Source organism: Astyanax mexicanus, chromosome 4, assembly GCF_023375975.1.
Source record: "Astyanax mexicanus isolate ESR-SI-001 chromosome 4, AstMex3_surface, whole genome shotgun sequence".
NCBI classification, from domain to species: Eukaryota; Metazoa; Chordata; class Actinopteri; order Characiformes; family Acestrorhamphidae; genus Astyanax; species Astyanax mexicanus.
In genome coordinates this window covers 11,048,169-11,059,015 of record NC_064411.1, presented here as the reverse complement: position 1 = coordinate 11,059,015, position 10,847 = coordinate 11,048,169, and the positions used below count along the sequence as shown (strand labels likewise).

Genomic DNA, 10,847 nt, shown 5'->3' with positions numbered 1-10,847 from the left:
TTACAATTTCCTTGATAGATATGAGGTGATTTTAATTTTGTTAAATCGCAAAAGTGGACAAAAAACATTTTAGTTTGTTTTCTAAGGGATTAAATGTAATAGAATTTATTTGGTGGTAATTTTTAATACAAAATGTTACAACCCTAAACGTTTGAGTTAGTGCGCCGCCATGTTGCCCGTGCAGCACTAGTGACGTCACTAGGTTGGTTGGTTGGTTGAAGAGCCCAAGTACATAGCTTTGAGTCACGGTTAAGGAAAATAAATTGTCGTTTATCGAGATTATGGATGAAGACGAAGCTGAACAGGGTTTTGATCTGTTTCCTAGAAACCCAATGGTTTATGCGTTCGAGCCGGTGAGGAGACGAAACAGATTATTGGTACAAACTCCGTTTTATACAGAAGAGCAGCCAGCGGTTCCTGTACAGGTGGAGAGGGTCGGTAACACTAACTTTACCTGGTGCAGATGCGGTCACTGCACTGCCGTGCCGACTGAAACCGAGTGTATTTGCTGTCAGGAGGCTAACGTGGACCATTTGCTCAGAGATCTTCCCTGCAGAACCCTGAGCAGAACTTTTCAGATGCTTGTCTGAGAGCAAGAATTTTTGGAGGTGTCTATTCTCTCTCTATATGAGGTCCATGCAGAAACCCTGCAGCCCGTCAACAGCAGGTATTGCCATCCCATTAACTAGCCTGTTTATATACATTTAAATATTAAGCATGTAAAGTCTAGAGTTCATTAAGACTGGATGAAACGCACATAATTTAAATAGATATTGAAACACCCAGGCACTGTTTTGTTGATAAACAAGTTAAGTTAAAAGTTAAAAGGCTTGCTGGGTAGCTAGCTTTATTTAGCTAGTGTTAGCTAGTTAGCTAGCATTGGCTAGCTACCTTAACAAGGCTAGCGTTAACTATTTAGCTAACTAACTTATCAGGCTAAGTAGCTAATGCGAGCTTTGTTATCTGTTAACTGTCAGGTTATCTAGACTTTTGGTACCTCTCGCTGCTCTGCTAAGTGGGTGCTTCGTTTGGCTCAGTCTGTGCGGCTCACAGCTGCTGCTTTTATAGTAACTCCAGTCGGACGGTCTGTACATCCCAGCTGTTCAGAGGGAAAATCAAAAAGGAGGTAAAAAGCCTCAGACTTTAGCTTATTTATCGTGCATTTTTACATTTGCTTGAAAGCAGTTGTATGGAAAAGTTGGTTTAGCCTAATAATAAACCAGTGGTATACATCCTTTCTTACATGTAAAATATCAAACTACAGACCTCTTAATTTCACTAATGATTATACCAAATCTAAAGATATATATTATATAAATATATATTCATAATCTTATGAGTTGCTTGTCAAGATGGCTTACTTCATGTAACAATATTATACGTTTACATAGGCTTTCAATTACCATTATCTAAAATTACTTTTAATATTATTTTATTAGGAGAAATTCTTAAACAATATGAATTAATAATGTACTGACGTTCATCTGATATCAAATGTGTAAATAATGTTTTCACTAGCATGAAGTGCATTTTGTATATAGAGATCTAAAATATAACACCTGTAACTTAAATTCTGAATAGTACAAATGCTAATTTGAGTAATTTTATTTTCTGTAGTAGAAATGGGAATTATTGAAATGTATCAATATGTATATCAAAGGTAACATATAGGCTACCTAGTAAAAATTATATTCATGATCCTGGTAATAAGACTAATTAAAATGTATTTATAGATCTGTTGATCAGCATGTTGTCATCCTTCTTCTTCTTCTTCTTCTTATTATTATTATTATTATTATGAAATGGTTTATAGCTGTGTAAAATGGCTTGGGATATTTGTGCACCCTGCCTACTCTCTGACCCTAAATTATAATAATAATAATAATTATTATTATTATGTTTTTTTTAGATGGAACAAAACTTCAGGAGAGCTTCACTCTACCACAAGGGCTGTTCCATTCATCTTAAATGCATTGCAAAAGTCACCCAGTCCACTGCAGGGTCCTTCAGTTTCAAGGAGAAAGTTTCAGCTGAGTTTGTAACTAAACACCTCTGTGCACTGAGGGATGGGTGGTCAGTGTTCTCCTTATCCCTGTCAGAGGAAAATGAGCACAAAGCGACCCTTGATCGCACGTATTTGTTTAAAAATATGTTAATAAAGAACCAGAAGACAAGAAAAAGCACGTCATACTAACTTTTTCATGCCAACTGGGGTTAAAAATGTATTAAGTATTTGTTTTGAATATTTAGATAACTTAAAAAATTAGGTAATGTGACTGCAATGTAAGCAAAAAATTACAAATAAAATAATGAGTAAAAAGTGCATTCTGTTGGGCAAGTTTACTAATTAATTTAAGCCATGTTAGAATAAACACATAGATGGGTAATTGGCATTGATTGTGTTAAAATATTATTCATATGTCAATTCAACAAATGCACCTCTACCTTCAGTGTTCCTAAAGCATTGTAAATTAGCTGAAATATTGTCATTGCTCTCTGAGCCACTTTCATAACCCATTTTATAAAAAAAAATAATAGTCACACCTCACTTTTAACCCTTTAATGTGCAACATTCATTTTCTTTGTAACTTGTAAGCTACGATACTTAGCAATAAAGTAATTCAGCCATTCCGAATTTAAGGTTTTCCTCAATTAACTTGTTTTTGATCATCGTAAATCCTTATTTTATTTTTTAAAGTACCTGCTTTTTGAATACATGTGGGTAAAAAATGACACACATTCATTTTCTATGTTAATTCATGTATGACTGAGGGTTTCTTTAGAACCTTCAATTTTATTTCCCTTTATTACTTTATGAAGCTTTTTTATTTTTACATCAGATTTATAGACATGGGTCAGCCAGGACCTTTTCATAGCTCAACACAGTTCAGCACAGCTCCCGTCACACAGCTAACTCAGTACTGCTTTCAATTGTTTTAATCTAACTTTAGAAAATATCTGATGACAGTTAACTATTATTCAGTATTAGCAGCATATGTATTATTCTGTCTCTCTCTCTCAAACACACACACACACACACACACACACACACACACAGTGTGGTTAAACGGGTAGACCCAAATGCAGACACGATAGGCAGAGTTCAAATGAAGCATCATTCATTAATATAACGTTACAAGTAATTATTATTAGCTAGCTGTGGACTACTGTATTAGTTAGCTAAATCTACTGCATTTAGCTAACTATAACTAAAAACTATAAAATAAATTGTTATACGTACTGTACTTAGCTAAGTTCATAGGAAAGTAGATAGCTTTAAAAAATCTAAATTGGGGTACAGAGTATTTTTTTTTCTTTTAAGAACTTTATCTTGTATGTATTATTATTATTATTATTAGTAGTAGTAGTATTTACTCAATCTGTGTTTAAAAGTCAGAATCTTGGTAATTTACTATTATTTACAAAACTTACAAAGGTTTACAATTTTATTTGTTTGTTTCGAGTGAATGTTTGAAACTGTTCTACTATATAAAAATATATAATTATTTATTCTTAATAAAATACTGTTAAAGGCTTTGATTGGTAAGTACCTCTGTCAGTCATATATGAGTCATATAGCAACTGAAAAACACAGACGAATGCTTTGAATTAGTAGCTGTTTTTATTTTTTTTCATTTATGAAATATATGCTTATACTTACAATAACTTAAATATATATTTACTAATTAAATATTATATAATGATTTACATGCACCCATTGTCACCCCTTTTAACAGGGACCAGTTATGCTCATTTCAAAATGTTTCTAAAAAAAAAATATATATATATATATATATATATTTGTAGACATTTTTTACTGTGTTCATTTATATTTTATGCAAGAGACTTTAAAAAGACAACCCATAACCACGATGGTCCTTTCTACTCCTCTACAAGAGAGGATTGATAGATAGGTTGTGTTATGAAAGTAATTTGAAACTTAGCATTAATCGCATCTTATCAAATATCAAACATATTACGCATAATGTATTTGGGATATGTCCAAAAACTTTCCCAAAACACAACAGACAGGGTAAAATGACTACAAGACACAAAACTTCAAACATAATCATTGTAAACACTTTAAATTAGTAAACTGATTATACTTATTCAAATCATAGATATTTGGAACAAATATGTTTTACATTTATCTCTGTATATGTACCTGTTGCTGTCTTTTAATGAAAGCTGTCTTTGTGTTTTCTATCTGTAGGCGTGATCTCCTCTGCGTTTGAGACGGCTGTGGTTATAGAGGGCGTGATGGAAACAGAGGAGAACTTTGTCCTCCTCCTCGACACAGGAATGGAGCTGAAGCTACGCTGTCATGTCAGGCATGGTATGATATAAAGTGAGTATGAAAAGGTTCTTTAAGGTTACCTCAGGGAATTTACATAAATGAAACGATTAACTTGATACAGTAATGTGTTTTCAATGTGTAAATTAAACCTCTTGTTTAAATCATCTGGACTAAGGGAATTCTTGCATATATTTTTAAATTCACCTTTAAATATCGCACCTAAATATCAGCCCTAATCTTGTCCTCAACCTGAAAAATGTGAAGTCATCATAAATTCATAAAATCTTCAATCATCTGGACAAACTGTTTAGGTGGTTGAAATGGGTTTATCAGACTACAACACTATAGTACAATATGAATGTAAATGTGGGTCACACCTAACGTCACTTTTACACACATTCTAGTCCACTAATACTGAGATACTGCTTAATAAAACAGAGAAAACACACTTGGTGTTGCTTAGTTTGTGGATGTATTAAGTGCTTTAATTACTCCATGCTCATGTTTTGTACATCAAAACAATACTAAATGTTTTCACTTTTTCCTTTTCAGGACAAAAAATGAAGAGTTTTTGTAATGTTTTATTAGGTTGTTCAGGTTGATTTAATATTGTGAGGGATTATTGTGTTTTTTAATACGTTAACATAGATTTTTCCATATTTATTAAAGTTTTAATGATTAATGATCATTTGATGACTGCAGTAAACTTCTTCTGGGAAATAGGGTCTGCTGTTGAATTTTTTTTTATACCTGAGCATTTACAATTTCAGAGGAGTACCAGTAAGTAGTTAGATAATCACAATGTCGAGAGATCATATAAATTATAATAATTATATATTTATTGTAGTGTAAAGATTTGCAACATCTTTGGGCATATCAATCTAAACTTTGACTTTCTAAAATAACTTTCTATTTTTATGCCTTTTATTATTTCACATTTGCCATCTGGAAATGCATATCTAGTTTTATTTGTTTTTTATATTTTTGTTTATCTATGTATTTTTTGCTAAAAGGAAGGCATTAAAAGTTTAATGCTAAAATATTTGATCAAATAAATCACAAACATTTTTTATTAAATTTGGCTTAGATTAATTAGATTTTGGTTAAGTTACTCCTAGTGTGAAATAAAGCTGAAAAACTTGCAAATATTATAAAAATAATAACATGCATTCAATTATTTTAATTCTGAAAAATAATGAGTTGATTAAGGTGTTGCTCAAGGCAAATGTATCCTGATAAAAGGACTCTATGATAACCACATAACTTGGTCACCTCTAGGTGGCAGTAAAGCGGTAGCTGCACATGCAGAGGAGCGGCTTTAATGCTGGTTCTGAGGTAGGTCATTGTAATCAATATAATGTGAAATATAAGGTGAACATACAGCAAAAAACGCCACTATTAATTTAAACTCTGTTTATTCAGTTAGACAGTCGACTAATAAAGACAAATACACGAAAGTATTTATTAATAATGTTAAAATATATGTATTTAGACTAACCTAGCTAGGATAGCTAGCATTAGCTAGTTAATTTAGCTAACCAGCCTAGCTTACGCTACAAGCCGGTCAGGGCTAAGTGTATAATAACACAGAGGAAAATATGAACTTTTATCACAGTGTTTAAACACGTTAGCTACAGAACACTAATAAATGTCTGAGAAATTAGAGTGTAAAAGGGTTACACTTTATAATGCTCTTGACTCATCAGGAGTAGACAGCTCCGGAACAGCAGGAGGTGTTATGAACCTCAGGTGACTCTTTACCGACTGGCATAGTGTCCTCCTCAGCTGATCGAGGTGTCGTCTCCATAGGACTCCTGGTGCTACTTCAATGGTGTAAGAGAGATAGATAGCCTTTATTATTATCCCACATTGTTTCAGCAGCACAAACAATAAAGGGAAAAGAGTGCAAAAAGTACACAAATAAGATTAAATTTAAGAAAAACATACATACAATGGATGAGTAAAGTGTGGAGTGCATTTATAGCGTCTAGTGTGCTGCCTGGGGAGGTGGTGGTTATAAAGCCTCACAGCTATATATATATATATATATATATATATATATATATATATATATATATATATATATATATGTGCTTTGATGACCAAATACCTCTCCACAAACTCACTTGTGTGACACTACAGTGTCTGAAAATCTTGGAGTTTCTGAATTAGTTTCTATGATATGTATATGAATGTTGTTGTTTTATTCTATAAACTACGGAGAACATTTCTCTTCGTTAGCTGTCATTAATTGGGAAACATGTGATCCACTCCGCAAATTCACACTCAGTAATGAGCAGCGCTGATGCTTCCTCCAGTGGAAAATAGACAATCTCTAGGAAACATGGTGCATGTAAAAAGTAATAATGTCTATAGTGTGCATAACCTGTGTTAATGTGTGGTGTTTAAAATGAATTTTGCTGCCTTTTAATATTTTAATATTTATATTTCATGTTAAAGTTTATACTTAAGAGAGTGGAGACAGGTAACATTATATTATACATATATATTAACCTTATAAATATGCTATACCGTATATCTGTCTTTGTTTAAAAGCATAATATAAAGTATTTCAGCATGAAAGCAGGTATTTGTAATGTGTAACAGCGTCCTGTATTATAACTACATCTCTGCTGTTTGTAACAAACCAGACCGTGTGTAAATCGGGTAAAAAATGGTGGAGTTGTGATTAATATAGGTGTATTAAACACCTTCCTCACTGTAAATTATTGCACTCGGGGAGCAGGGTTTCCTCCTCCAATATGGCGGCAACGCAGGCACGCCAGCTCCAATAGACGGTGTTAGGTGATGCGGCGTCTGTGTATATGATGTCTATGGCTGTAGCTGGAGCTAAGGAGTGAAGCAGAATCGTTCCAGCTATATAACCCTTAAATAAATAATGACAGTGAGCTCAGGGTGTTTAATGCAGTCTTGGAAAACAGAATCATTATGAAAAAATAATTAAATGTGGGTCAGAGCATGCGCAGTGCGGGGAGGAGCACTTTTGGACGGGTAGCAGAACACCAGTCTAAAAACTGAGGGTTTTACAGCTGTGTGGGAGAAACTTAAGGCTCATGAATATTCAAACATTACATTCAGCCCTGTGATATGATTGGCTGACAGTAGGGAATAACGTACAATAGCTCCGCCTTAGAAGGAGACAGGTGAGACGCAGGTGAAGGAGAAAGTCCAGTCTGCTTCTTTAGAAGAGGACAGAAGCCCGGATTCACTCGGTAAGTTCAGAACTGAAGAGAATGTAGAACAGAACCGTGTAGCTTAAAGTCAGAACCGGTTCTAAAGGTTCCTCAGATCCAGAACCGGTTCTTTAAGCTCAGCTCAGTGTCCGATTCCACTGGAAGAACCAGGATCAGCATGGAGATCTGAACCGGGCCTGGATCAGACCTGGACCTGGTCTAGATCAGACCGGCTGGAGAACAATCAGCTGTAACAGATCAATAATGCTGTAAACTGAAGAGAAATGCGCAGATACAGATTGATATTTATTGATCACAGTGTAGTTTATGCTGTTTAAAGCGCATTACTGCTTAATGTGGACTTTGATCTGTTGGGGAGATAAAAAACACGGAGCTGCTATAAAGGCGTGTTTATATGCAGTAGCGCTGTTCAACCAGCAGGGGGAGCAACGGAGCTCAAGATCACGTGGTGTGTTAGTGTTTTTAATCCTGCTGTTTTATATTATACTTAAATAATCTCTCTATTCTGATTCAGTAACATAATAATAATATCATTAATAATAATAGAACAGTGTGTATATTTATAATGTTGTGTAATGCAGTAATATTACTAATAATAATTAAATTATAATAATTATAATAACAGTAAATGTTTCTGTAATCTGTAGAATAATGTGTAATGAGGGTAAATCACACTGTTATGTATCGTTCTCTGTTTGTTTTGTTTTGTTAGTTTATCAGGTTTTGTTTAATGCAGTTCTGATGATAATGTCATTATTGTAAGAATAAAGGTTTTATTGTAACGGCTGATCTGTTCTCAGGGGTCGGTGTCGGCAGTGTTCAGCTGTGTGTGAATGAAGAAGAGTAAATGATGGATCTTCAGAACTCCAGCAGTGGAGGAGGACCTCCTGTCCTAAAGTGAGTAAATTAAGTGATGGGTTTAATATGTAAAGTAGTTTTGTATTGTAATGGTTTCAGCTCTAATCCTGGAGCTGTGATCTGCATATTTTACAGTTTTAAAATATTGAGAACAGAGTTTCTCCTGGACCAGAGTCAGAACCCTGTGCTGTATTTAAACACAGAGAAACGCTTAACAAACCAGCCAGTTATTCTTATAGTACAATGTGTTTCTAATCTGTATTTAAAGTACATATCTGACTTTAATATCTAATTGTTAATATTAATAATATGTTGCTAGGTGGTTGCTATGGTATGGGGTGGTTGCACATTTATTTTCAAAAATATGGTCCATATTTTCCTTTTAGTTTATAATACAGTATAATTGTGTAATTGTGTAGCTCTTACCAATACATGTTATTAACTAGACACAGATCTATAAAATACATATAGTAAATATGATCTAATCAGGTGATGACATCGTGACATCATAACAAACAAATATATTCAACAGTATTGTTAAAGAAATTAAAATATGTATATTTATTAGACAAGCGTTTTTCAGTTTGGGGCAGCTGACAGAAAGCTTCGGGACGCTTCTGGGATGGTTATGAAGAAGTTAGTGTGGAACCTGTGAATAAGTTTTAGTAAAGGAACACATTACTCCACACTTTACTCTCATCATGGATCATCATGAAGATCTGTTTACAGGGAGAAGAGAGCAGCATCTCCAGCCCCCAGTGGAGTGTCTATGAAGAGTGACCGGTCCATGATGAATCCTCCAAACTTCAGCAGTGGAGGAGGAAGCTCTGGGTCTCGGTACATCACTGCACTAAACTACTGTTCTGTTCTGAGAGTGAAGCTCTTCAGTTCCTGATCTTTATTAAAGATGTGCTGTGTGTTGGAGTTTCACTGTGTAAATGCTGGAGTTTCACTGTGTTTAATGTTAACAGAACTGAAACCCAGAGAGGAGCTTCTCCAGAACCCAGCTGTGTTTCTATGAAGAGTGACGCGTCCATCATTATTCCTCCTGGTTTCAGCAGTGAAGATATGACCGCTGAGTGAGTGAAACAACAAAACCCTTTCACTGATTTTTTACTATAATTTAACTTTTTAAAGCATAACACACACACACACACACACACACTGATAAAAACAATATCTCAGTAACTTTCAGAATTTTTTCAGAAAAAAGTATTATATTGTAATAAACTGCACTTAACAATATATTAAATATTTAATTCCTTGACAAAAACAAAAACATAAATTCATCAGTTCAAATATCGAACAGTGCACGTGTGTGTGTAAACCATGTGACCTACCAGATATTCTAGAGTAAATAAATGCATCAGTGTGAAATTTGCAAAACAAAGTTATATTTATATTAGTGATATCAAATTAAAATTAATGTATTAATTGCAACAATGATCTGTGATTTAATCTTTATTTATTTATTTATTTTAAGTGGTGGTTATTCCCTTGGGAAGGGGACAACAATTGTTGTGTCTGGCAGACTAGATCTAGACTAGGAGCTAATGTCAGTATAAATTAGAATATTTTAATGTGCTTTAATGGATGAAATAATTGTATATAATTCAGATTTTACCTTCAACAACCTGGAAAGAAGAAACCTGCCATCAGCTGAGTGTGTGTGTGTGTGTGTGTGTGTGTAAGAGAGAGAGAGCATGACGGAGAGAAAGATTTCAGCACAATGACGGTGTGTGAACAGTTTGGAGGAAAATGAAGCGTGAATTAAAGTGATTGGCTCGTGCGACAGCACAAGTAACCACGAGCACACTCACGAGACAAACATGTACCAACGTGATGGACTTGTCACCTGCCAGTGTGAGCTCAGAGTTATGCTAGCTAGCTCACCGCATGGCCATTCTCAATGCACACGTGCAGCAATCTATCCTAAAACATGAGCTAGTGAACACGTGGAATAAAGGCGTTTTGATTGTTGTTTTTCCCCAGTAATTAACATACTCTATAATGTCAGCTCACACATCAACAACACAGTAATTAAGATATTATCATTGACAATAAGTATCACACACCCTAATCTAAATATAGAGACAGTAGCGGGATATGTTAGTATTGTTACTCTGACCTGGTGCCGGAGGAAAACTCCTGAACGGGGCGGGGTTGTGACGTGTTGGGTAATGTTAAAAGGCCTGTTGGGATAATTAATTAATGAACTTACTGTATGATAAATTAACATAACGGTGATCATTTAATAAATGCTAATGAATTAACAATATTATTGATGGTAAACTAAAGCTTATATAAGCTCTGGATCGTTTCTCCTAACTTTACAAAAAATATTCTCCACTCAAAGCTTTATGACACAGAGCACATTAGCGCCGTCTGGTGGCGAAACCACCAGTGCTATGTGTCTGGTAAAAAAAGAAACATTTTGCTTGTTTCATATCCCTAAAAACAGTTTTCCAACATATTAA

At 34.4% G+C, this 10,847-nt stretch overlaps 5 protein-coding genes across 14 annotated transcripts in view; 3 read left to right on the top strand and 2 right to left on the bottom strand.

The window, feature by feature from the left end:
• Positions 1-10,847, bottom strand: part of LOC111190863 (zinc finger protein ZFP2-like) — a 671,215-nt gene that overhangs the window by 37,947 nt on the left and 622,421 nt on the right. The window lies entirely within an intron of this gene.
• Positions 1-10,847, top strand: part of LOC111197417 (NACHT, LRR and PYD domains-containing protein 12-like) — a 396,972-nt gene that overhangs the window by 174,273 nt on the left and 211,852 nt on the right. Inside the window, exons 1-5 of one of the 10 annotated variants that reach the window (XM_049476973.1) lie at positions 215-667; positions 4,214-4,348; positions 8,313-8,409; positions 9,100-9,207; positions 9,342-9,449. The exons of 5 other annotated variants lie outside the window; for them this stretch is intronic. In XM_049476973.1, the coding sequence (XP_049332930.1) occupies positions 8,360-8,409; positions 9,100-9,207; positions 9,342-9,449 (266 nt within the window). In that variant the 5' untranslated portion in view covers positions 215-667; positions 4,214-4,348; positions 8,313-8,359. 4 more of the 10 variants (XM_049476974.1, XM_049476976.1, XM_049476975.1 and 1 more) reach the window with 4 other exon arrangements.
• Positions 1-10,847, top strand: part of LOC125801515 (gastrula zinc finger protein XlCGF7.1-like) — a 158,302-nt gene that overhangs the window by 8,135 nt on the left and 139,320 nt on the right. The gene's annotated exons all lie outside the window — the stretch shown is intronic.
• LOC125801171 (zinc finger protein 239-like) overlaps positions 1-10,847 on the top strand; it is a 139,053-nt gene that overhangs the window by 32,602 nt on the left and 95,604 nt on the right. The window lies entirely within an intron of this gene.
• The window catches only part of LOC125801300 (zinc finger protein 271-like), a 93,171-nt gene that overhangs the window by 37,947 nt on the left and 44,377 nt on the right, over positions 1-10,847 (bottom strand). The window lies entirely within an intron of this gene.